Raw genomic sequence first — 21,282 nt, forward strand, 5'->3', positions numbered from 1 at the left:
TAATTTTCACAGGGAGAGACAACGCGGCTTTCAGAACCGCCGGAGAAACCCGGAGTTTTCCAAGAAGCCGCCAGGAAGTCACGACCCGCCCACGTCTCTCGGCAGCTGCCCCTTCGCGGCGGCCGGGAGGGTCCCCGTGTGTCCCAAGCCCCCGTCCTGGCCCGTGGAAGGCTCTGGAGCCCTTCCATCTCCTATCTTCGTAAAACAAAGTAATTCGCTTTTAATGAGGGCCGCTGTCTTCGTTCCCAGGTCTGTTTGAGCAGATAATGTGTCTCAGGCCTTCCCCACAGGGTCAAAGCACCACGACCTTCATAATCAGAGAACAGGAGTAAATGATGTTTACTCACAAACGTTACGCAGCCCAGCGCCCAGCTGCCTCCCGAGCGCGGGCGCTGTGATAACGCTGGCTTTCGTCAGCCTCCCGCTCACGGAACAAAGCGCTGCATTGTTCCGCCACACAGGTAGGGAGCCCTCGGGGGTGGCCCAGTCCCACCACGGTGTCCACGCGGGCAGCTCTCGGGTGGCAGATGCAGGGTGCAGGGTCAGCTGACAAGCTGCTCCCCGGGAGGCCCCAGATCGGGGTGGCAGGCAGGGAGCAGAGACCCCCTGCAAGGCCCTGAGGCCGGCTTCCCTGAGTGTTGACTGAGTAGACGCCGTGCAGTGACACGGGGCCCTCTGTCCACCTTCAGCAGACAAATCAGCGGCCTGGCTCCCGCCATGACCGATGGTGGCTTTCGTTTCTGTTTCACGGGAGCCCAGCAGGGAGCCAGCAACAGGTGACCTCGGCCGCTTCGGAGGGCCCGGAGGTACCGGGACCCGCAGCCTCGGCAGGCCCAGTTCTTCCGGGCCTGCAGGGAGCGAAGGCCGGGGGACAGGCAGCTCGGGAAGGTGACCATGGCCAAACAGGGCTCCTCCGCCCCACTCCCTGACCGCATGGCCCAGGCGCTCGCGTGCGGAGCAGGCCGGGCGGGCTCTCGCCTCCACGAGGCTGTGTTGGCGGGACGGAGGCACCCGGCCCTCGCTCGCGAGCCTGGCTCGCCAAGCCCCTTGTGCTCCAGGGTTCTCGATTTCGGCTCTGGGTGAGTTTCCAGCGGTGTGTACGGCAGCAGCACCCTTCCAGGACAGGGTGGGACAGTGGGCCGGGTGGGGCTCGCCAGTGTCCCTAGTCCTCCCGAGGCCCACCCGCTGTTGTCCTGGCGCCAGGCCGCTGCCTGGTCCCACAGCTGCTAAGTACAAAAGCAGACGCCGTCTGCCCTGTTAGATCTGATTTAGAAAACAGAAAGCATAAAAATCCTCATCGTCCACTTGAGTCAAAAAGCGTAGGGTGCTAACGACCCCTCCGTGGACTTCACTGGCTGGCTTGGCACCCGAAGAAAACGTGCTTCCTTTACCAATCAGAAGTCGGGGGCAAGTATAAAATAAATCTCAAATAATCACGTTGCAGTTTTGATGAGTTAGGTGTGTTTCACGCCCTGGTGCGTGGCACGTGAGCTGGCCTTCCTGCGCTCGGCAGGCGCGGGACAAGTGATCCCTGGGGAGTCTGCGACTCTGAGGCGCGGCTTCTGCATCTCACCCGATGGCACGGGGCGCGTCTGCTCAGCGCTGACTCCGGGGGCTCGGAGATGTGGCTGAGCTGAGCACAACGAGGTAACAGCGGTGTCAAGGTGTGTGGGTGCCGCGCTCGACTCAGACGGTGGGCACGGGCCTGGCCGTCAGGGCCTGGGTTTCGTCTTGAACTTGCTTGCAAGCCTGCCGTACTTTCGTTACTGATGCCTTTCGCAGACAGTAGAATGTCCTAACAGACCTCCTGAACGGCATTTGTGGCACACCGCGGCCCGAGAAGGAAGATGGCTTCGGAGAGCCCCCCGCCTGCGCTTTGGGGAGCGGTACCCGGCTCTGCTCTGATGGCGAGCGAGCGCCTCCTTCACCTGCCTAAGAACCTGCCTGGTGACTGGCACAGTGCTGGGTCCCGTGGAGGATGTGACTCGCGTTCAAGGTCGTAAACGCAGGCGAGTCAGAGGCGCCCATCCTGCCAATGTCGGTCGTCCGTAAAACTGACGAGCACACCCTCTAGCTCTCTGGCCACGTTACCCATGAAAACGCAGGGAAGAGGGAAGGCTGAGGACAGACACGGAGCCGGAGCTGCTGCCGGAAGCCTCCGGCACAGGCGCTAGCCGGCCCCGTGTGGCCGCTGCCGCGGGGACCTGTCGCGTGTGCACGGGCCACACCTCAGCCCCGCCCTGCTCGCCCCTGAGGTTTCCGCAGAGGTCGCGTTCGACGCTGTGCACTGTCTCCTGTCCTTCGGGCCCCAAGCATCCCGGTGTCTAAGACTTTCCCAGTGTGAGCATTGAGAGACCTCATCCTCAGAACCCCGGCGACACACATCCTGATTCCTGGACGAAGCAGGGCAGTGGGTCACCTTGCCTGTTCTTCTCACCGAATAGAATTAGAGATCGGTCTGAAGAAATGAGAACAGCACGACTTAACCGCCACGGGCGAACTCACCCTGAATCCTGGAGAGACGGGAACTGTCACCCTAGATGCTTAGAACGCTGCCTGAACAATTACAGGAAACTAAGTGCTAAAGGGACTTTGTAGGTGGTGGTAATTAATTCAGAGACGGAAGCTGACAGTCGGTGCAGGAGGCTGGCCTTGGCCTGGGCCGGTGCCAGCACTGGCCAGGCCCGATGTACTGGTCCCTCTGCGCTTCTGCCTGGCCGACTGGCAGGCCCAGGGGGCCGTCAGGACCTGGCAGAAATGGACCTGCACAGGTGTGAGGCCTAACCCTGAGCCACAGCCCAGGGCAGCGTAACGAATCCGTGCTGTTAGTATAAGAGACAACCCGGGGCCCAGAGACTGGGTCAGGAGGGGACCCTGACTGGAGCTCACGGCAACACCGCCGGGACTTACAGAAGCCTGGGGGTGAGGGAGGGGGCTGCACGCCTGACAGGTGGAAGCCTAGGCCGCCACCCTGGCAGGAACGACAGGCCTGCTCACCGGACAAGCCACCCCAGCCTGGTGGCTCCAGCTGAGAACACATCCTCTGTACTTGCCACGACCAACGGTAACGTCTGCAGACTCACATTTCAGTCACTTGTCACCACTCCAACAATCTACATGTGGGTAGTTTGGTCTCTTCTGGGGAAAGGGGAAAGGGGCAGAGGGAGACTCGTTTCTAAAGAAGAATGCCAGCTGACAGCAGAGGAGGAAAGGCAGGGTTAGAAAGTGACCGTGTGGCCACCCCCCGGTAACTCACTCCAAGAGTCCCCAGCAGCTGCCTACACCACTGCGTGAAATACTGGTAGAGAACAAGAAATCCACATTTGCCATGTTTTCCCCTTGCAAAGTGTCCTCAATCTCTGGAGACTCATTTCCCTTGAGAGTGACGAAGGTACAGGGCACCTTTCCGGTGGAGAGGTCTGGCGCGGCCTCGACTTGGCTGGAGCGTGCCCACCCCGCGCTCGTCCCAACCACGTGCACTCGGAAGCTCGCCTGACGCACCCAGGAGCGACGCGACAGCTGGCCAGGGCCCTTCAACACACTGTCATGAGAAAGTCTAAGAAACAGAGGGAGGTTCTGAATTAGAAGAGAAAGGAAAGGAGAGGTTTTGTTCGAGACGTGACCGCGCTCCGCCCAGGAGAAAAACAGCTCGAGACTCACGGCGGACTGTCCGCGCACGTGCAAGGGCGTGACGACGTCGTCTCAGGAGAGGCCGGCAGGCGGTCTGGGACGTATCACAGTCTCTGTGGAAGTGCGTGCGTGTCTGATGCATGTCGTGTGTGTAAACGGCGCGTGTCTGACGCACGTCGTGTGTGTAAACGGAAGGAAAGCAAATGTGGAGAACGTTAACCACCGACAGACCCAAAGCAACAGAAGGGGAAGAATTTGCCCCCTTTCTTTGGAAATGGCTCTGGCAAACTGAAAAGGAAGGAGTTCATCGTAAATGACTTTCCACAGAGAATAACTTTTAAAAGGCTTTAAATCATTTTTACTCTGGCAGGCCAAGTCCCCTCCTGGTTTGACATTTCAGTCTGCCTGTGAGGGGCGTCCTGGTCACTGCTCAGGGGCTGGGGGCCACAGCTGAGGACAGCAGCCAGTGGGAGCACAGCAGGGGCGAGGGCCGCGGCGGGGACGAGGAAGCCGGACCGGGCGGGTTACTCCGTCCTCCGCAGAGCCGCACTCCTACTGGGAGAGTGGGAAAGTGTCGCCCGATAACGCAGAAGGTCAGAGGCCCATACATCCTCGTCTGGACATGCTCAAGGTCAGATTCGGTTGGCTCCAGCAGCTCCTGGACACACGGCGCATTGTTCTCCAAACACACACAGCCCTCAGTGTGCCCGAAACCACCTCTGCATCCTGAGGACACTTTAAACTGGTCCCGGTTTTTCCTTTCATCATCTTATCATGCAAACGTCATTTTTCATCATTTATCCAGCTCTACTCAAGATAAACATCACCTTGTGAACTGACCCTCCTGCCAGCTTCATCAGTGTAGCAAGCGACGCACAATGTCAGGGTGAGAAAAAGCGAAGCCGCCCTTCCCGGGCTGGTACCGTCTCCCCGGGAACCCAGTTCGCCCGCCTTTCCTGGCCCCGTGTCTGCCCATGCATGTAAGTCTCGCTCACGCGCCGGACGAGCATCCCAGACCCTTCCTGCTCAGAGCCACGCCGAGGCTCTGCGGAAGCTCCTGGTGTCTGGTGAACACGTGACCTCTGCATGACGCTGCCTCCGCTGCTCCAGAGCTACTGACCCTGGGAGGGTCTTTGGATTGGTTCTCGATGACGCCCAAGGCCAAGTTCAAGGCCTGTTTTTACTCCTCTGGCGGCTCCGCTGTCGGCCCAGCCTTGCCAGCCCCTTCCTCACCCAACTCCCCCTCTTCCAGGGGCCCGGGGCTACCGCCCGGAGCTGGTGTGTCGGTGGCCTTGGCCCTGACCTCCACAGGTTCCACCTTATCAGATCCTGATGCTGACCAAGGTGCCACCGTCCATGCAGTTTCCCAAACTCCCCTCCCTCCCCCGGGACCTCTTCATTTCAAGGTGCCAACTTCCTATGCGTACCCATCAGAACGTCTCCAGAAGTCTTCGTTATCACAAACTGAAAAGAAAGGAGTTCATTGTTAACTGCTGTCGGCCTGCGAGTCATAAGAACCATTCAAGCAGTCTCTGCTGCCAGCATTCCCATCAGCTGCCACCTGCGAGGAGACAGGAGCCTGCCTCGGGATGGGCGACGGTCGGTGTCACACGCACGCAGCGCACTCACGCCCTGCGAGGGGACGAACCGGTCCCCGGCACCACCCGGCGGGCACTTTTCATTGAGAAGCTCCTTAATAAAGTGAAAGCTCTCGTGTGGCGCATCCTAACGCCTGCAGCCTCGTCTCCGTTGCGGACCCGCTGAAGGCAGAGGGCTGTCACGTGGGGTGGGCATGATGAAGGGGATCCAGGGCGCAGGGCCAACGGGCAGGGGAGGAGCAGACGGTCTCCGTCATGGAGCAGTGAACTGCAGAACCAAGTTTTTATGCTTCTTGTGCATTTCAAAACAGTAACAGTAGTTCAGAGACACACAAAGTGACACTTATTACTTGTTTCTAAACACAAACTGCTGCGGGGTCACGTTACGATCCTCTGAAAGTAGGTGACAAAGCAGGAGTGGGACCCGGAGTGACGTGCCTCAGTCGGTGCAGCTTTCCAAGGCGACCGCGTTGAAGGGCGGTGAGCTGCTGGGGCTGTGTCTCGTGCGCGGTCGTCCGCGCTCACGTGTCTCGTGCGCGGTCGTCCGCGCTCACGTGTCTCGTGCGGGGTCCTCCGCGCTCACGTGTCTCGTGCGGGATCCTCCGCGCTCACGTGTCTCGTGCGGGGTCCTCCGCGCTCACGTGTCTCGTGCGGGGTCCTCCGCGCTCACGTGTCTCGTGCGGGGTCCTCCGCGCTCACGTGTCTCGTGCGGGATCCTCCGCGCTCACGTGTCTCATGCGCGGTCCTCCGCTCACGTGTCTCGCGCGGGGTCCTCTATGCTCACGTCTCGGGGACTTTCTCTAACAAGTGAAAGTGACATTTCGACCAAGTTTGCACCATTTGGGAGAGAAGCAAATTCTTAGGGCTGGCGACACAACCGATATTGGAGAGTCCGTGGCCCGGGGTCGGTACACAAGGGCACAGGACCAGCACTGGCCACATCCAGCAGGTGGGTGTGACCTCTCATGAGGGGAGTGTCAACTCACGCTTACACGTCCTAGGTCCTAGCTCAGCAGCCAGCGCCCATGTGTCTGGGGCCTGCCCGGCGTCCTCACAGCTGTTTAGGGGACGCTTCGGGTGAGTGACGGTGAAGCTCCCCCATGGAGCATGCCGCACCGAACTTGCCCCGCCCACATCATCGTGGACGTTCCGAACGCTTCGAATAACCGATCCGACATCGGGTAACACATTTACCTGACGGTTTTTGAACTTTCAACCAATATATAAAAAAGATGATAAATGCATCGATTTCTTTATAACTGCACCCTCTAGTGGCCCGTTTTTGTCTGTTACAGGAGAACCGCATGGAGTGCGCACGCCCACGCCCCAGTCTGTCCAGCGTCTGCCCCACCCCCATGCGTGAAAATGGTTTAACACACACACACGCACAGTATTGCCTTGGATAAAAAAATTCTTCCATGATATCTTCCGTACGACAGATGATGAAGTAGCCGTGCCGAGCTCTGTCTTTCGGGTCCGAGGGCGTCCAGCCCTGGCCCCGTCCTGTGGACTACATCCTCATGGTGGCCCGGCCGTGCAGGGCCTTGGCTGCGAGGTCGGCCTTCGCTCTGAGCACACCGGCCTCCTGGGCGCCCCCATGCGCACTCTTCAGCAGGAAGTGGCTGATGAAGAGCTTCAGGCCCTCGCGCAGCACGCCCAGCTTCGGGTTGTCGGCCACCCTGCGAAGGAACCGTGCAGGCGTCAGCGACGCGCTCGTCTGCCCCTGTATCCCGTCTGGAGTCGCCACTGGGGAGAGGGAACCTCGCTCCTTCTAAAAACAGAACTCTCGGTGCAGAGCTCATATGTTGCATTTGCAAAACAATATTTTTAGTTTGCTATTAGGAGGGTTTCGTGTTCCCCAAATCTAACGTATAAGGCGCTAGCTTAAAACTAAAGCTGAAAATGATTTAAGCAACATGCAAAATACGACAACCTTGCTTTGCCCAAATTAACGTTAAGTGACAAGTTTTGCTTCATCTCTTTTCCACGTGTTATCTGAACCTGCTGGGAACGTACCTTGTAAAAATTACACCAAGATCTTCAACTTCTGTTTCCGTTAACAGAATATGTAACACTTTCCGTAAAAAGTGTACTCTGGGTTTGTCTAATTCACTGAATTCAACCACCTAAAAAAGGCAACATAGAAAGAAAAACAGTTACACTGATTGAGACAGCTTTTTCAGTGTTCTCTAAACATAATTAGAGTAAAAGGTTTAAATGGGGGGATTTCCAGCTTTATAAAGGGAGCACACTTGGCAGGGCCCTGGGAACCCCCTCCTGCTGGCCGGGGTGCGCACCGTCTGAATCAGGGATTTCATCCCTAGAACTGAAACGCAGACCACGTCCACGCCTAAGGAAACTCCCCGCTAGTTAAAACACACACACACACACTCACTCGCTCTCTCTCCCTCCCTCCCTCCCTCCCTCCCTCTCTCTGACCTGAGACTGATTCACAGCTACATATATCCATATATCCCCCAGGAAGTGTGCAAACGCTAGCGCCCTCGCACAGTGGGGTGCCGCCCAGCAGTAACAAGACCAGGGGACAGAACTATGGATGCCAACGTGGACAACTTTCGCACTTCAGCTGAATTCGAAAGAACTGTAAAAGGACACCAACAGCATGGGGACCGCCTGACGCTCCTGTTCTAGAGGTTAAAGATCGCAAGACGAGGTCGCGTGTGCCTGCGATGCACAGGTACAGCGAGCGTGCCCAGCTCGCCAGGGAGGGAAACAGGCTGTGGGGGGAAGAGGGTGCAGGGGCAGTTTCGAGGCCACCAATGGCAGGGGCAGGCACGCCTCCCGGTCCTGCTGTGGCGTCCGACAGGAGACCACGTCCTGGCCCCCGCTGAGCTCAGAGCGGGAGCGGAGTGGAGGCAGGACGCAGTCCCCCAACGAGCAGGCTCGACTCCTGTTTTGAGTTAGTCCCATTTACGGAGCGGGGCACAGCGGGGCCCCCTCATCTGCGGCCTCGCTTTCCGCGGTTTCGGTCACCCGCAGTCAGCCTTCGTCAGATGTTAAACTTCCCCATCACCTGCACGGTCTGCGCCCGACGCCCAGCCCTCAGCACTGTCCTGAGGACCCGGGCTCCCCCGAAGCAGACGCCCCTGACGTGAAGTCAGCTCCACAGCGGACTGACACGTGTCACCACACCTGCATCATTCATGTCGCCTCGTCTCATCACGCAGGCACTGTGTCATCTCACGTCATCGCAGGGTGAGCGCGGCACACCCAGGTACTTTGAGGGCGGACCACACCCACACGTTTACCACGGCATGTGGTGACTGGTCTAGCGTTAGCTACCACTGTTAACCTCTCCCTGCGCCTCATCTACAAACTGACCGTGTCACAGGCAGGTGTGTGTGGAGAGAGCATAGCACGCACAGGGTGTATCTGCGGTTTCAGGCATCCACTGGGGGTCTTGGCATGTGTCCCCCGTGGATAAGGGGGGACGACGGAAATCGACTGTATCAGGCTTGGTGCCCTCATTCTCAGTACAGTGGCCAAAACCCAGCACCACACTCTGAAGAGACACAGGTCACCCTGAGTGTAAATGCTCTGGTGACTGCGTCGACAAACATAAATAGATCACATGACAGAGACCTGACCTCCACCTCCCGCATCGTGGCTGCACCGTCCCCTGCAGACCAGCCCCAGGCGCCTGCGTTCCACGGGCTCTGACGCAGCGTGCAAACGGGACCCCGCTGACCACCCCACAGTGAAGGGGGGACAGCTGGAGCCCCCGCCCCGCCTTCCTCCTAACTCGTCAGGGCCTGCACGGGAACCCCACCCCCGAAAGAGGCACTGAGATGAGGAAACGGCTGTCACCGTGCCGTCACGTGCTCAGGGGGCCCCCAGTGCCGGCGGGTCGGGCTGCTTTCTGAGGGCAACGGCGACGACGACGCACACCCTTTAGAACCTAAGGGAACGCGCCAGGCAGAAACGACGGCGCGTCATCCTCGCTGCTCTTGACGACTTCGTCTACTGTACAAACCTTTAAAATGGAAAGTGGCAGTGACTTCGTCTTCAGTAGGTGGGCCACCAGATGAACCAAGTTAGAAAAGTTAGTGGCTGGCAAATTTTCTAAATCTCGAAATTTGTCCCATATGCTGAACTGAAAAGTCATCTAAGACAACAATGAAAAAGAAAAGAAGTTTAAATGCAACCAATTATTAGAATAAATCACTAAGAATACAATCTAAAGGCGCCTGCTTAGTCACTGATTTGTGACGTGCTAGGCAGAGATCAGGCTTTTGGAGCGGCCCCGCTTCCTTCCCTGGGCATGGCCGTCCGGGACAGCTTTGCGGCGACACTGCACCTCAGCAGACGCGTCAGAAAAGAATGTCAGCAGAGGACGGTGTGGAGTAAAGCCAGAGAGGCAGCCCGGCCACAGGGCTGTGACGCCTCTGCTGTGTGGCGGACACGGCTTCCGCTGTGGTAGTGCCGGCTGCTCTCCCTGGGGCGGCGGTGCGGACCCGAGATGGGCCCCCTGCACACGGCTCTCGCACAGGCTGGACCCCTGGCTCGGGGCGCCCAGAGGTGGGCTGAGCCCAGCAGGTGCTCAGTGCAGGGCAGGGGTGACAGGCGGCCTCGCACCCGAGTTACCTGAAGCCTCCTCTCACAGTCGCAGAGCCGGCCAGCCAGGAACGCGTAGAACGGGTTGTACGTCTTCTCCTGAAGGCAGCAGTCCACGAGGACGTGCACTATTTCCCTCTCCTGCTGGTCCTTAAGTCCAAGCCTGTAAGACACAAACAGCGATGGCCAAGCTCCAACTTGCCACAGTTTACCAAGTTCGAGGCAGAGACCCAGCGGAGGACTCGCCCTGCCCCGCAGTCTGGGTAATGGGGAGCAGAGCAGAGGTGGGCGCCAGGACAGGAGCGACAGGCCGGCCCCTATCCCGGTGTCCGCGGCCCGTGTTTTCGACCATGTGAACTGGGAGGAGACACCCGACCTGAGTTCTGTGCCAGCTGCAGAGGCCGGTACCTGACCCCTGACGAGTGAGTGACGGGACCGGCGCTGCGCAGCGGGCCCGCGGAGTCAGCTCTGGCCAACACAGCGACTTTCTTTTCTTTTCAGAAGCATACAGTCTAACAAGTCATTACAGGAAAATCCGTCCTTTACTGTGCAGGGTTGGGTTTGGACAAGCATTTCTAATCCTGTAAAATTTCCCTACGTTTCACTCTGAATTTGAAGCAAATAAAGAAAATTAATACTAGATTTGCTTAGCAGTACTTTATAAACGTACGCAGGTACTTTTAAAATCCATGACAATTACAGAAACTGTACCAGGAAGTTTTCACTTTAAAATTAAAAAGACAACTTCAATCTGAAGATTTTCAGCCGTTCATGACAACCAACGGCCTCCGAGAATCTCGTCGGTCGTCTAATACTTTCGATGAAAGCGTCACGTGAGATGCTCTCGCTGCGAGCAGCAGTGGCAGCCGGCAGGAGCCCAGGGCGCCAGGCCCCGGGGCGCGAGGCGGACAGCGCAGCCCCACCCCAGAGTGCGAGCGTGGCTCTTCCCACACCGACATCGTCAGCTAGCATGTCGGTCAAATGCTCCCACAAATGCTTACTTTAGAAGCTTCTCAAATGCGTCCAAGAAGTCCTCGCTCGTCATTATCGTGCAGAAGATGGTTCTCCTGACATCGGTGTTCATTCTCTGCTTACGGGCGAGGTCCAGCATCTTCGTGCTAACCTGGAAGGACGAGTGGCCGAGGCACCATCACGCCATTGTTTCGGTCAAGTTAGCTATCTAAAGACTATGTTGTATGATTTTGTGGCTTGACCTAAGCAGAACTGTAAGTGACACGTAAACACATGTACGTAAATGCTTGGGCAACCCCACAAAGGGAAACCAGCGAGAGCCACGGCAAGCCACCGGAGGCAAACGCCGCTGGGCCTGGGAGGCTTTCCGGAGCAGTGCGGCCGGTCAGCCTAAGAAACCACGAAATAAAAGAGGTGAGTGGTCACAGCTGGAAGAGCCAGCACAAGGGCAGAGAAAGAGTAATATCAGGGGAAAGAAAAAGAAATCCGAATGACGCGGATTTCAGTTAATACAAAAAAGTGCAGAGAATTTGGACACGCTGAACCCCATGGTTAATGGCTCAGCATCCACACACCCTGGTCAGCAAGGTGTCTGTCTGCTCCCCTCCCTTAACCTTGAAGTCTTTTATGTAACACTTTCTGGGTCTTCAAACAAATCTTCTAAAAAGTAACAACAGAAACTTAATTAAATTGTATACCAAAAGGAGCAAGCTCTAGGTCTTCAGTAAGCCCCGCCCGCCTGTTAGGGAGCTAACGTCTGCCGAAGACCAGGGTGGCTGCTCTGGGGAAGGCCACTGTGAGACGCCGCAGGGACAGCGCACCACGCCTGGCGGCAGTGAGCACGCGGCGCATACCGTGCCTACAAGCTGCTTCTGTGGGACCTTCTGCTGAGAGCTGTCAATCATAGGCGCCCCAGTCCAGGCGGACCCCACGATCCACCAGCGCCCGGTCCGCTCGGCGTTCAGGACACTGTCCCAGGAGACCCGCAGCTGTGCTTCCGTGCCCGAGCTGGCGCTGCGCACCTGACGGAAAGAGCAGCAGCTGTGGACACGGCAGCTGTCCAGTCTGCACGTGGCCACTGGCCTCCTCCGTCTCATGACGGCAGATCTGCTGTGTGACACTGTGATGAGTCAGTGATGACTGGGGGGCAGCTTGTCTGGGGTAATGCCCAGTCAGAGGGCACTCCCTGCATTTGTATTTGGGGTTTGGGGTCCATCCTCCCATACCCACTGTCTTTGGAAAGTCAGCACAGAAAGAAAGAGGCCCAGACTCAGGCCACAAGGGGGCGCCGTCGGGCTGGCGGTGGGGCAGCGACGGGGAGGGCTTGGAGCCACCATTGTGGACCTGACCAACGCCACAGTTGAAGGGCTCGCTCTGACTGGGGGGTCTCCACCGTGGCCCCGCGCTCCACGTTGGGTTAGGAATGCCCGGGAGGCTCCAGCAGATGGGTCCCTGGCTCCCCATGCTACTGTCACAAGTCTGGGACCCCGGCCCGGGCCCTCTTCCAAAGCCATCGGAGGGTTCCACTGAGCAGCTGAGTCCAGTGTCACGGGCTAAGTGTGGAGACGCGGGCCACTCACAGGGTCTCCCACAAGTCTCCGCCCGGTCTCTGGGGACTCGCACAACCAGACAGGGCATCGTGCTCCCGGCTCCTGCTCCCGCCAGGACCCTGGCGGTGGACTGGTGGCCGCGCCTTACCAGGGCCCTCTGCGCCTTCCGCAGCCTCTCCACAGGCTCGGGGTCGTAGCCCGGGATCTTCCGCATGTCGTTGTTCTTCAGGGCCAACATCGTCTCCAGCATGAATCGAATCTTACAAGACAAAAGCGAAAACCATCCACTGAGCTGTCTGAACGACCTTCACCTGGGGAGGAATCAACGGACTCGCACGAGGCCCCGCTGACGGCCACTCAGAGACGGGCTCAGGCGCAGCCTCCCCCGACCCGAAGAGCCTGCTCGGGGCTTTGCGGTGCTTTAGGATAAATTCGTCACCCGACCTCCACCAGGACCTTGACCTCGACCTCGACCCAGAGATCTGAAGTCCCTCTCCCGGCTGCCGCCTGCAGCCCTCTCCGTCCTCCAGGCCCTGGGCTCCGAGCTGCCCGCTCCTCCCCACACAGTGAAGTGCTTCCCCACTCCTGGCCTGTCCGCTTCAACTTTTAAATGATAGTATTGTACTCAGGGAAAAGTTGTAAGCACAGTACAGAGGATTCCCAAATACCCTTCTCTGAGATCTCCCCAAATGTTAACTTTCTGCTGAGATGTAACTCACATGCCATAAAACGCACCCTTTTAAAGTTGCACAATTATTATATTCCGGGTTGCGCAACTGTCAGTTTCCAAACGCTTTCATGCCGCCCCAACAAACTCCAAGCTCATCAACAGCCACTCCCGTCACCCCCATCACCCCAGCCCCAGGCGACTGAGTCTACTTCCCTTCTCTGCTGACTCCTTTTAAACTTGACCTCCAAGCATTCTGCATGGAGGGAAAGCTCCTCTTTGGGACACTGGCCCGGCTCCGTGACCTTCTTCCTGCTCCTGCCCCCGCACCCCCAAAGAGCATCGGTGGTCCAGGGGCCTGGCGCCATAACCCTGGGGCTCCCCACTGGCCACCTCGCCTGTGGGGGAGGGCTCGGTCCACACCGCCTGTGGACCCAGGGGCTCTCATTTCGGGGTTTCAGAAGTGGGCCAGCCTTCCCTCGAGTCTGGGTCTCCCCCTGCGTGTGCTACTGTCCACTGAAGGCCCAAGCAGGGAACCTGGGCTGACCCCTGACCCCTCCGCCCCCGGTCTGGTCACTCCCAACCCCTAAACTCACGTCCGCTGCGACTATGCAAACCCTGCCCACCACTGTGCCCTGGCCCGAGGTTCATGAGGGCCGAGACGGCCTCTGCCCGGCCTGTGGGTGCCCCACACGGACCCCCCTTGCTGCTCCTCACACAGCGGCACCCTCTCCTCCCTCGGGGGCTTCCCAAGCCCTCCTGTGCCTCTGATCACACGAGGTGCGAGCCACGAATGGCTGCATTCTCCAGATGAGGAAACTGAACTGGGAAAGACTAAGGCTACGTTGCTGTCACGTGGCGGAGCCAGAACGCCAGGTGGGCTGACACCTGAGCCTGGGGCCACACGGCCTTACTCAGTAAACATGTTTTTGAGCACATGAATGTTAAATAAATTGACTCTTAAACTCACAACATACCTGCGCTCTTAGTAAAGAAACAAGGCTTATTCACGCATTGCAGATACAGCCATAAAACCGGACGAGGCAGACAGTAACAGGAGTCACGAAGAAATGAAGCATATTTACCCCAAATACTTATTTTACGTTCTGGTCAGTTTGTGAGCGTTAGACACTTAGGAAGTAGGTGGCGTGACGCGCTCGTACCCTGGTCTGGTCCTGGAACTGGCTGCCCGCCCCGCTGGCTTTAGCCTGGGTCTCGGAGATCAGTTCTTTAAGTGACAAAGCATCATCTTTTCTCAGCGAAAAGCCCACATTTTTCAGCATTAAAAGGATCAGTTCAATATCTTTTTCTGTGAAAGTTCTGATCAGTTTTTTCAAAATGTCAAAGACGAGCAGAGAATGCACCACGTGGAAGTTATATAAATGGGCGACAATGGTGAAGAGGTTGTCACACTCTTTGCCTTCACTTCCGTTTCTGTAGACGTCGTCAAACTTCCTCACCACGGCCTCCAGAAAGTGAGCTCCAACCTGGACGAGGGAAACAGACCAAACATCATCGCAAATAGGTGACGTCCGTGTCGGCAAGTTATTCTCAGGGATCCTCTTCCTCTTTGAAAGAATGAGAACTTTTAAAATCGAAGCATCAAATAAACACACGACAGAACGCAAACTCCACTCGGGCACAAGCTGCGCAAATGTCAGTCTGAGCGCAGAGTGCCCCGGCGCTGAGAACACTAGCTGGAAGGCGACCGCACGGAGCAGCGCGTGCTCCCGCCTTACGCGAGCCCACCCTCCCGCCTGTAAAGCCAACAGGGCGCTGCTTCCGGCCAGCAGCCACTGGGTCCCTGGAGAACTGAAATCGTTAGGAACAGTACGAGCGCACTGTCCACGTCTCTGAACTGTACTGCTGCGGACCGGCACTCCGTTCTCAAGGTCAGGCTGAGGCTGGAGGGAGGCGGGAGGGCAGGGTGACGCGTGGTGCAACGGTGACGGTCCAGTCGAGAACTGGTGACCCAAACAATGCAGCTGTGCTGGCCCAGGGAGGGAGACTGGGCACAAGAGGGAGCTGGTGACAGAGCTGGCAGGTGCGGCCAGCCACCGGAGAAGGATAAAGCGTCTGGGTGACAGGAGCTGCCAGCTCTGACTGGAACAGGAAACCCAGGAAAAGAGCAGACTCGCGGGGCTGCAGGCAGGTTGAGACCTGTCAAGCTGAGCCGCAGGATGCCAGGCACGGCTGGTTCTACAAATGCGAGTGGCAGGTAAACTCGTGAGTGCCGAGGTCACCCACACAGCTTAAAGTGTGACATGCACAGGTCACTACTAGACTGCAAAGACAAGTGCTCGGAGGCCCCAGAAAAACGGAGGGGCGGGAGGGAGCAGTGACTCCACGGGGGCCGGCGGTGACAGCCCGCGTGTGTTCTCTCGTGTCTGAGGCCTGGGAGGTAACAGGTCGAACCTGGGAACTCCGCGCTTGGCGCCTTCTCTACAGACCTGAGAAGCTCACGCTCCTGTTACATCCCCCACGTTATGTTCAAACATAACTACAAAAAGGGAGAACTCCGAACACGTCGAGAAAGTTCAGGCATGAGATACACTCAGGTATGTTCTCAGTACGTGAATGCAATTAATGGCATCAACACCTGTCAGATTCCATTTCACGTGACTCAGCACAGCATTCACGGGGAGTGACATGCACGCTGCGGAGTTTTCGAGTGTGCCTAGGAACTCAGACTGGGGGTGCTCACGTGAGCCTGCAGGGAGCTAATATTGGTGCTGGAGTGACTCGGTGATGCAGTGGCTGCCGCCAGGTCCCCACGACCCTCCTCTGCTTCCCTGAGCCCTGCACGGGCCTTCCGCCCACCACACCATGGAACGGAGCAGGCGTTAACGGAGGCGGCGTCGGGGAGCTCGCCCTGCTCCGGCGAGCTCGCCCTGCTCCGGCAGGCGCTGCAGGGGACGTGTGAGCTGGCGGTCCATCGTGGCCCCGGCATGGGTCATTCTGTGTCCTTTACGCCATCAGTGAGAAGCTGGGATGTCACGTGCTCAAGTGCATCGAGTGCTTGGTATGCAGCGGGGGCAGGGACTACGGCTTCCACCGGACGCCACGACGTGCCACCTGCGCTGAGCCAGTTGGCGATTAAGTGCGCTGGTCTGACGCGGGGTGACCAGGGGCACTAAGGTAGGCCTGGAATGGCAGTGAATCGGGGCAGGATAGGCCCTGGGGATGCGTCCCGCGACCGACTCCGCGTGGTGTGTGAATGTGTGTGTGGCTCTCAGGGTGGAAGCCAGTGCTTCGGGAGAGCGAGTCCCTGAACAGTGGTGCACGTGGAGCCGAAGGGTCCTGTCGCCCACAGGCCTGGGAGCCTGTGGCCTCTCCTGTCCCCGGCCCCGTGCCCAGAGGGTCCTAGACTCTCCATCCTTCACGCAGGAGGCAATGGTGACAAACCTTCGATAGCGCTTATTCGGGCTAGGCTCCAAACACACTCGTTGCTGATGCCACTCGCTCAACCAGCTGTACAGAGGACGTGGAGGTGGCCAGGTGAGGTGGCCAGGTGACGGCTGGTGTGTGGCAGACTAGGCCTGTCACACATCTCACTGGAGGTCATCTGTACCTCACGTGCTGGTGGTTTCTTACTTATAAAAACAATCTCCCAACCAGCACAAACTCTCTGGTGAGCGTACACAAGCCACTGTACCCTCAACATCTGAAAAACGTCAGTGTCAGAGTGGCTGACACCAAGGTGACGGCCAGTCCACGACATCGGAATTAACAAGGACATGCTGGAGGGGGCCGAAAAGAAAAGCGAAATGGCCAAAGTCAAGTGCTGAACGTGGCCGAGAAGGACAGAATACAGACCGAGTGGCACCTCAGGCCTGCCACCGAATGAGCCCCGCGCAGACAGCGTCACAGCCCTACCTCGACTCCCACCGTGTGGTGAAGGACGCTGACCAGGAGGACGTGTTCCATCACCAGCCTGCTGGGCACAGGCACGGCCGGGGCACAGGCGCTCAGAAGGGCGCCCGTCAGAGTGTCGCTCACGTCCTTCCTGCTGTGGGCCATGTACAGCTCCTCCAGCTGTCCACTTATGGAGGCCATGTTGGGCTCGCTCAACCTGTGACAATCGTAAAGACAGAGCAGCAAAGATGTTTCAGGTCAATTTAAAAGAAAATGAAAAAGCTCTCGATACCACCGATGTGTCCCATTTCACGCACACGCTGCTTCACAAACGAGTCTGCTCTCGCCCCGGTAAGCCAGCATTCGCCGGACACGATGAGCTGCTCTCAGGAGTCTGGCAGTCATGCAATTGAACTGCGCCCCTGGGAAGCACACACAGGGCTCCTAGGACCACAGGCTGGGGATGCCCCAGTGGTCCCGACCCGCGGTCCTCCGGGAGAGCCGGAAACCATCCCGGCTCATCAGTACGTGCTGTCGGGAAAAATTCCCACTTTCCACTCTTCAGCTGGCATAAACATCTTTAGTCCCTCACACTGAGAAAAGCTGCCTGTTCACGGGGCAGGGGAAGGACGCAGGTGCACGCGGAGACTCGCACCGCTCCTGTGCTAACACTGAGGATTCAAACGGCCTGTTTAGTAAAATCCCTGGATGCACCATGGACACATTGTTTAATCGAAAAGAAATTTTTAAAAAGCCATAGGGGTGGGAGCGGGGTTGGGAGTGACCACAGAGGGGCAGCATGAGGGAGCTGTGTCCTGACTCTGGGCCGGGGAACCGAGGCCTCCGGTGGGAGGCGCTGCAGACAGCTGCCCACACACAGACTGGGGAAGGGCAAGGGGACGGAGGACCGCATTCCTGCCCGGGGGGCCACCGCGGGCCAGCCCCGCCCCCCCGCGCCTGGGACCTCTTGGCATAACCACGTGCACACGACCACTGCTTTCAAGCCCTGAAGGGTCCAAATGGCCAAAGAGAAAAGGCGGGTGGCCTGCCTGGCCAGGTCGCGCTCATCGAGACAGGGACAGGAGCAGCCAACCAATGGCCACGGCCCCATCCCTCACTTACAGCTCAGTTCCTGGGGCAGTTTCTCTATTTTTAGAAGAGACCATGTCTTTAAGTGACAAGACGTAACCGTGTGGCAGGGTCACCTGTTAAGCAGGCCTCTGACGTGCTTCTTTAGCCTTTCCCGTTCTTCCCGCTTCTGGGCATCCACGGTCTCCTCAGCTCGCCTCACGTGAGGTGGGATGTACTTTTCACCATCTTCGCAAAGAAGCTGCTTGAAATGACAGAAATAAATTATAAAAACATGTACATTGAACAAATCGCACGTTTTTCCTTGCTATATTCACCTTCAGACGTTAAATTTTTTAAATTCCCTCAAACTGGCAGAAGCGGTAACTACTGACCGTGGCTGCTTAATAACCTCGGCCACTCGCTGCATGCCTAGACTAGTCCTAGACAGGCAGTCCACTGGGCACATGTGGATGTCACCGTTCATGTCGGCGCCAGCCCATTTCCTCGTCCTGTTCGCCCCTGTGTAGTCCTCAGACCCCTCCAGGCCCTGCCGACAGAGCCTGACATTCTACACATCTGACCAGGTTTCGTTTGTGGCGGGCACTGCAGTACACAAACACCTAAGTTAAACATACCACCAGTTTTGGAGGACAAGTATTCTAAAATAATTTCAAACTTGTTCAAAATTAGATCTAAATTTATACGATAGAATCAAAATGGACCGACTGCTCACTATCTCCTTGACTGTCAGCTGGGAGGGTTACAAACCATGATCGCCGTCCAACACTCCAGGTGTACCTGAGTGACAAGCCTGTAGAAACATTTGCAAAGCTGACCCTTGCTGCTGGGAGTATAGACTTAGTTGGAGAAAACACACTGATGTCCATGGAAACTTACTCTCGAGACACCCATCAGTTCTCACCGCATATCAGTTACCCCTCAGTAGGTAGGGAAAAGAAACTTACAAATAGCAAAAAAGTAATGTCCGGAGAGAGGCGCCGACAGCGCTAAGGATTGCTCAGGAAGGGCCAGGCCAAGGCCAAGGCACCAGGGAGAGAGATGAAGGCAGTACGTGCACCTACGGCTTATCCCCGGGGCATGCGCCCCAAGACCCCCCGCGGATGCCTGGAACCACAGACAGCGCCGAACTCCGCAGGCGCGTTTTTTCTACACACACCTTTTCACTCGAAGGAAGCACTTCCGGCTTCTCTTTAGCATACCCGAACTGCCAGCATCACTACTCTCGAGCTTTGGGGCCATCGCTAACTGAAATAAGGGTCACTTGATCACAAGCACTGAGATACCGAGACAGCCCACCTGATAACTGAGACGGCTGTGACTGACAGGCAGGCAGCGTCCACGGCACGAATAAGCCGGACAAAGGGGAGATTCACCTCCTGGGGCCAGACGGAGTGCTATGGCAAGAGATTTCATCACGCTACTCAAAACGGTGCATGATTAAAAAACTTAAGAACTGCTGATTTTTGGAACTTTCCTTTTAAACCATGGCTTTTGGACCATGGCTGACGGTGGGTGAGCAACCGCAGAGCGGGAGGCTGCGGATGAGGCAGGGGCGCCGGTCACAGCTGTGGAGAAGGAAGCGTGCCATTTCGTGGGGCTAACTTCAGGCGCACGCGGGGTGAGGGCCGTGACTGCTATGCGTGGACTCTGAACTCCACCTTCCACGTGAGACTGTACCGGAGGGAGTGATGCAGGTTGCTCTGTTTTAAACCCGCAGCGGTGGGACAGGAAAAGGCCTAGTGAAGGGCAGAGGCAAGAGCAAAGCGGGCGGGAGGGGACTCAGTCAGGTTTGGAGACTGTGGCAGTAAACTCGGAATGCAGATGTCCCCTTAGGACAACTGGTGGGACTGGCCCTTAAATCGCTGGGATAAAAAGGTCTCTAGAGAGGTTTTCTCCCTTAACTCTTCATTATGGAAAAGTTAAAAAAAAAAAAAGTGGACAGAATAACCCGACTTACCCATACTCAACTCAAACAATTACCAATACATCGACTGTGTCACCCTGTCCCACGCTCTGCGCCCACGGTATATTGAGCGGAATCTCGCGGGACGAGGCCGCGTGCACCACACCTGAGCTGTTGTGTCAGCGGCCTCCGAGGAGTTTCCGCTCCTTTCTTCATCCTCTGCAAAACGGACTCTCTTCCCCGCCGCCGCCTCCTCCGCTCTCCCTCCTGCCTCGTCGGATTCTGGCTGTTCCTCCCGCACGTCCCCCTCCTCTTCTTCCTCGCTCTGCGCTCCCGCTTCTACCTCCTGCTCGTCCTCCACCCTGTCGTCCTCGGTGTCACTCTCCAAGTCGCTTTCGGGGAGCGTCGGCCCAGCGTCCTCTTCCTCACTGCTGCTTTCGTACAAGCCCCCATTTCCCCCCGACCCCAGGGCTCCCAGGATGTAGTCGAGCCCATCGCGAGCAAAGCTGAGCGGCACGGAGCTGTCGTCGCCCTTCCTTTTGCGCTTGTTCAAGCCGAGGCACCGCTCCAGCTTTCGGATCTCTCGGTCCTCCTCCTCGTTGGCTGCCAGAAGTGCCCGTTTACGGGCGGCGGCGGCGGCGGCGGCGGGCCTGGTCCTCCCGGGGGGAGCCCTGGCCTGGGCGTGGGCTGGCGCGTGGGCGGCCTCGGCCTGGGGAGGTGGCAGCCCCTCCGGCGGCCGTGGGGTCGGCCCGCCGCGCTCCTGCTCAGGCCGCTCCGCGCGGGGGGCGCTCGCCCTCCCGGCCCCGCCGCCGCCCGGGCCCGGCCCCTGCGCGGGGCCTGTGGTCCTCTGCAGCCGGCGCGCCTTCCTCAGCTGTCGCTTCTCCTTCCTCAGCTCCCTGCGGCTCTTCCTCCCGCCGGGACGCACGCGCCCGTCGGCCCGGGGCCCCTCGCGGCCACCGGGGGTCTCTCCCTCCGAAGTCGCCTGCACGAACTCCTCCACCGCCACCTTTAGCCGCTTCAGGGCCCCCTCCCGGGCGCCCCCAGGCCCGCGGCGCATCCCGCGCCCGCCTCCGCGCTTCCCGAGCGCCACGCGTCGCCGGCAGCCGCCGCGGCCTGACGCTCCCGCACCCGTGGACGCCGCCATGTTCCGGGACGCACGGACGCTGACTTCCGGCCGGGGCGGGACTTCCGGGCGGAGAGCGGCGTGCTGCGCGGGGCGAGGCGGGCGGCGTCCCCTGCTGGCGGGAGGGCGGCAGCGCAGGGGACCGCACCGTGGCGGGTGCGCCTGCTCTCAAGCCACTTGGTAAACGGCAACTTCGTGGCGAGTCACGAATGCATTCTCGCTTAATACGCGAAAACCCGGCCGATTATGGTGCAGAGGCCTCTTCGCGTCATGCCGCATAAGTAACCGTACTTCAGACGTGGGCGCGTCCCCCGCGG

General features: G+C 58.2%; 1 protein-coding gene across 1 annotated transcript; it reads right to left on the reverse strand.

Annotated features, from left to right (window-relative positions):
- Window positions 1-3,961: 3,961 nt before the first annotated feature.
- Window positions 3,962-20,986, reverse strand: NOM1 (nucleolar protein with MIF4G domain 1). The gene is made up of 11 exons (XM_039837075.1): window positions 20,009-20,986; window positions 18,053-18,177; window positions 16,869-17,064; window positions 14,156-14,479; window positions 12,474-12,584; window positions 11,630-11,797; window positions 10,805-10,926; window positions 9,834-9,966; window positions 9,223-9,354; window positions 7,245-7,354; window positions 3,962-6,907 (listed from the first exon to the last, which is right to left on the reverse strand). The coding sequence occupies exons 1-11, from the start codon at window positions 20,984-20,986 to the stop codon at window positions 6,739-6,741; spliced, it is 2,568 nt and encodes an 855-aa protein (XP_039693009.1). The 3' UTR covers window positions 3,962-6,738.
- Between the last annotated feature and the right edge of the window lie 296 nt (window positions 20,987-21,282).

The sequence above is a fragment of the Pteropus medius genome, unplaced genomic scaffold (assembly GCF_902729225.1).
Source record: "Pteropus medius unplaced genomic scaffold, Ma_sr-lr_union100, whole genome shotgun sequence".
NCBI lineage: Eukaryota > Metazoa > Chordata > Mammalia > Chiroptera > Pteropodidae > Pteropus > Pteropus medius.

What these genes read in the sequence shown, in the direction of transcription:
- NOM1 (XM_039837075.1), bottom strand. Translation starts at nt 20,986, where the DNA reads ATGGCGGCGTCCACGGGTGCGGGAGCGTCAGGCCGCGGCGGCTGCCGG. An exon ending in GGAAGGCGCAGAGGGCCCTG is followed by an intron (nt 11,798 to 12,473) that starts GTAAGGCGCGGC and finishes TCTTTCCGTCAG; the next exon opens with GTGCGCAGCGCCAGCTCGGG. An exon ending in TGCCACTTTCCATTTTAAAG is followed by an intron (nt 7,355 to 9,222) that starts GTTTGTACAGTA and finishes TGCCTTTTTTAG; the next exon opens with GTGGTTGAATTCAGTGAATT.